Source organism: Nannospalax galili, unplaced genomic scaffold, assembly GCF_000622305.1.
Source record: "Nannospalax galili isolate Female #2095 unplaced genomic scaffold, S.galili_v1.0 scaffold46, whole genome shotgun sequence".
In the NCBI taxonomy this organism is placed as follows: domain Eukaryota; kingdom Metazoa; phylum Chordata; class Mammalia; order Rodentia; family Spalacidae; genus Nannospalax; species Nannospalax galili.
Window position 1 is genome coordinate 4,905,310 of NW_008355790.1, and position 4,429 is coordinate 4,909,738.

General features: G+C 41.2%; 1 protein-coding gene across 1 annotated transcript; it reads left to right on the forward strand.

Moving 5' to 3' along the window:
• The first annotated feature begins 1,973 nt into the window (after nt 1-1,973).
• Nucleotides 1,974-4,178, forward strand: LOC103750514 (disintegrin and metalloproteinase domain-containing protein 25-like). The gene has a single exon (XM_008853617.1). The coding sequence runs from the start codon at nt 1,974-1,976 to the stop codon at nt 4,176-4,178; it is 2,205 nt and encodes a 734-aa protein (XP_008851839.1).
• The last annotated feature ends 251 nt before the right edge of the window (nt 4,179-4,429 follow it).

The following is a 4,429-nucleotide window of genomic DNA, read 5'->3' on the forward strand; positions in this document are numbered from 1 at the left end:
TGTTGGGGGTTTGGTTGGCTTGATATCCTGTTGATTTTGTGTATACAGTCAGTTTCTCTGAGTTTACATATGCCATGACATTATCATGTAGTAAATACTATTCCCCTGCAAATGTGATGGCCTGAATGAGTAGTGACTCCCAGTAGGCTTAAATATTTGAATATTTGGCCCAAGTTTGTGGTACTGTTGGTGGAAGCTTAGGAGGTACAACCTTGGTGTAGAAAGCATGTCATTGGGGATGGGCTTTGAGAGTTCATAGCCTTCCCCCACTTCCACCTTGCATACTCTATCTCTGCTTCCTGTGCATGCTTAAAGGTGTGAGCATTCAGCTTTCTAATACAGCCATTTAGGTGTCATGCCTCTCTGTTATGATAAACTCCTATGCTTCTGGAATCACAAACCCATATAAATGCTTCTTTAAGTTGTCTTGGCCATGATGCTTTATCACAGCCCCCCCCATGCTAATTCATAAAACAGTCATCTATTACTGCTGGTTCTTAAATCTTTCAGCCCCTACTTCCTTGACTATCACTGAGCTTTGGGGGTAAAAATACAATATGGCTGTCCCATTTAGAATACAGCATACCACAGTCTCTTGTTCTGTACATTCTGTGCATTGTAAGTCTCCATTTTGATCTCCTTCTACTGTAAAAAGCAGTCCTCTGATGAGGGCTGAGCTGAACTAAGCTATGTGTATAAAGGTATGAACTTAGGAGGCAGTTTATTACTATATCCATTTGACAGAATAATAATATAATGTTCTTTCTTACAGTCTATAACCCACTTACCCACAGGCTTGTGGCCCAGTTAACATACCAGGCAAGAGCTCTGTTTTGTGGTTGGTTACTTATGTAACATTCATGCCACTATTGCATCAATGGACATATCTTTCCAAGTCAGTCATCATTATAACTCGCAGGATTCATAGCCAGGTAATAGAGGACCCAGATAACAGCTTACACTCATCCACCATTTGATTTTTGACAGAGGTCAACAATACACATTGGAGGAAATACAGCATCATCAACAAATGGTGCTGGTATAACTGGATAGTTACATGTAGAAGAATTAAACTAGATTCTTATTTCCCACCTTGCACAAAATTCAACTCCAAATGGAACAAGACATCACATAAGACTGGATACACCAAATATGATATAGGAGAAACTAAGGAATAAATTTCTCCTTAGAGATACTGGAAAGAATTCTGAATAGGATCCTAGTAGCATAGACATTAATACCTCAATTGATGAATGGAATCTCACACAACTAAAAACCTTATGTGTAGTGAAAGACTCCGCTAACACTCTTGTTTAAATGGTTCATTATGAAAGTGTTCACAAATGTATCAATAATCAAAGAATAGTAGGTACAGAGAGACATGTGTCCTTTATCTAGGAGAAATGTTCAAACAGTATCAACTGTCATTTTGCACACACACAATCTGACTAGACTTATGTATTAATGAGTAGGGGACTGGAAAATGGTTCAGTGTTTCAGAGCACTTTCTGGTCTTTCAGAAAACCAGAGTTCATTCACCAGCTCCAGCACCCATCCTCACAAGTTCATAACAGCATATAACATGAGGTCCTGGGTATCCATTGCCCTCCTTTGACCTCTGCTGTGAACATAAATACATACATACTCACCCACATATGCACACATAAATAAAACATGATAATCTTTTTAATATTAAAGGTCCAATTCAGTGGGTTAGGCAGAATGAAACCTTGGCCAAATGCTAGTTAATTTTAGTATATACTTTTGCTTTTTCTTTTCTACCCTCATGTGGTCATATCTAACGCATGCCTGTTGCTGATTTCTTTATCTTATTTTTTATAGTTCTACTGCGTTGATGGAATGATTCTGTCAAAAGACAGATCATTAATGTTCAGTGTTGTATGCAGCCAAGACAAAGACAGCACACAGGTGTCAGAGCATACCTACAAACTCCTTCTGCTCTCTTATAGGAGATGGTGGCCTTGGGTGAGTCCCTGGTGCATGTAAGGATCACTTTCCTGAAGTTATGGCTGGGGATATTCCTCTTTTTATCTTCATGGTCTGTAACATGGCATTTTCAACAATACAGAAGCCCCCCAGAGGTGGTGATACCACGGAAAGTCACCGACACTAGGAGAAACACTTTTCCTCCAGGATGGCTGTCTTATAGCCTGCACATTGGGGGCCAGAGGCATATTATCTCCATGAAGTCAAAGGAGGACTTGATATCCAGACACCTCACTGTGTTCACCTACTCCGACCAAGGTGGTCTTCTTGAGGATCAGCCTTTTGTGCAAAAGGACTGCTACTACCATGGTTTTGTAGATGGGGACCCAGAGTCCGTGGTCGCTCTTACCACCTGTTTTGGGGGATTTAAAGGATTACTGCAAATTAATAACATTGCTTATGAAATCAAGCCCAAGAACCTTTCTACTGCATTTGAACATCTGGTTTATAAGATGGATACCGAGGACACAGATCTACTTCCCATGAGATGCGGATTAACAGAAGAAGAAATAGTCCGACAACTGAAACTTCAAGAGAATGATACCTCCATATTGAAACAAAGTGACTATGAGGGCTGGTGGGCCCACAAATTGATTGTTGAACTAGTGTTGGTGATAGATCATACTCGATTTGTTTATCGGGAAAATAATATTACACATGTGCAGGAGGATGTCTTCACAATATTGATTGTAATGAATGGCCATTATATCCCACTGGAAGTTGATGTGTTGTTACGAGGATTTGAGATATGGAATGAAGGAAATCCTATATTGGTAGAATCAACAATAGAGTCTGTCCTAACCAGTTTTTGCCAGTGGAAGAAGGACAGCTTTGCCGACCGCATTCCGCATGATGTTGCACACCTTATTGTCAAGTATGATTATGGTAAATCAGTGGGCCTCGCCTGGGTTGGAGGAATATGTAATCCTAAATTGAGCTGTGCAGTTAATAGTTTTAAATTTGTATCACCAACTGTATTTGCCCAGACTGTGTCACATGAGCTAGGCCACAATTTGGGTATGATTCATGATGAATTCCCATGTACATGTGGTCGAAAACACTGTGTAATGTATGCAACAAAAGGTGATGGCACAACATTCAGCAACTGCAGTTATAACACATATTATTCAACAGTTAGGAACAAGAATTGTATGTACAATTCACCAAGCCTACAGGACATCATCACATTTACGAGGTGTGGGAATGGAGTACTTGAGGAGGGAGAGGAGTGTGATTGTGGATCTTATCATTCATGTGCAAAAAATTTATGTTGTAAGTCAGACTGCACTCTGAAAGGTGACGCTGATTGTGCTTCTGGGCTTTGTTGCAAAGATTGTCATTTCATGCCATCAGGCACAGTGTGTAGAGAGCAGAATGATGAATGTGATCTTCCAGAGTGGTGCAATGGAACTTATCATGACTGTCCTGAAGATGTTTATATGTATGATGGGAGCCCTTGCAGGAGTGGTGGCTACTGCTATGGGAAGAGGTGTAATAGTCATGATGAGCAGTGTCAGCAAGTTTTTGGCAAAGGAGCCAGGAGTGCACCTGAGAGCTGCTACATGGAAATGAACACCAAGGGAGACCGCTTTGGTAATTGTGGAACGATCAGTACAGAGAGTTACGCACAATGTAACGTTTCCAACATCCTCTGTGGGCGACTTCAGTGTGAAAACGTGAATGAAATTCCTCTTCTGAGAGATCATTCCACTGTGTACTGGAGTCACTTCAATGATGTCACCTGCTGGGGTACTGACTACCATTTGGGAATGGGCATCACTGACATTGGTGATGTGAAAGATGGCACAGTCTGTGGTCCAGAGCATGTGTGCATTCAGAGGAAATGTGTCAGGAAGTCTACTTTGAAAAGTGGTTGTTTGCCAGCGACTTGCAACATGAATGGGGTCTGCAACAATAAAGATCATTGCCATTGCTCCCAGGGGTGGGGCCCACCGAACTGCCTGTTGAGAGGTGCTGGAGGTAGTGTTGACAGTGGACCACCACCTCCAGGTAAACGGTGGTGGCTGCTTTACCTCTTTACAAGTTTGCTGATTCTTCTGGTGCTTTGTGGAGTCTCGTTTTCCCTGTATAAGAAGTGCAAAAAACCCACTGCTAAAGAAACTCCACCACCACCAAAAGCTGAAACTAAAACCACAACCACTAAAGCATAGCTCAAAGTTCAAACTTCGCCAGTCAAGCAAATTAGTGTTCCAGTTGCACCTATATACTACAACGTTCCAATTTCATAAAATAATATCAATCTTTCAGGAATTTTCCCATGTATTAGTTTGCAGTGTCCCGACAGTAGAACTATTGCTTCAAGTGCCAGAAATCCCAAACCAGAAGTTCCAGAGATCTACACTGAGGATCACAAGCTTCACCACTAAATAAAAGGAAGTTCAAGACAATTAATACTTCTTAT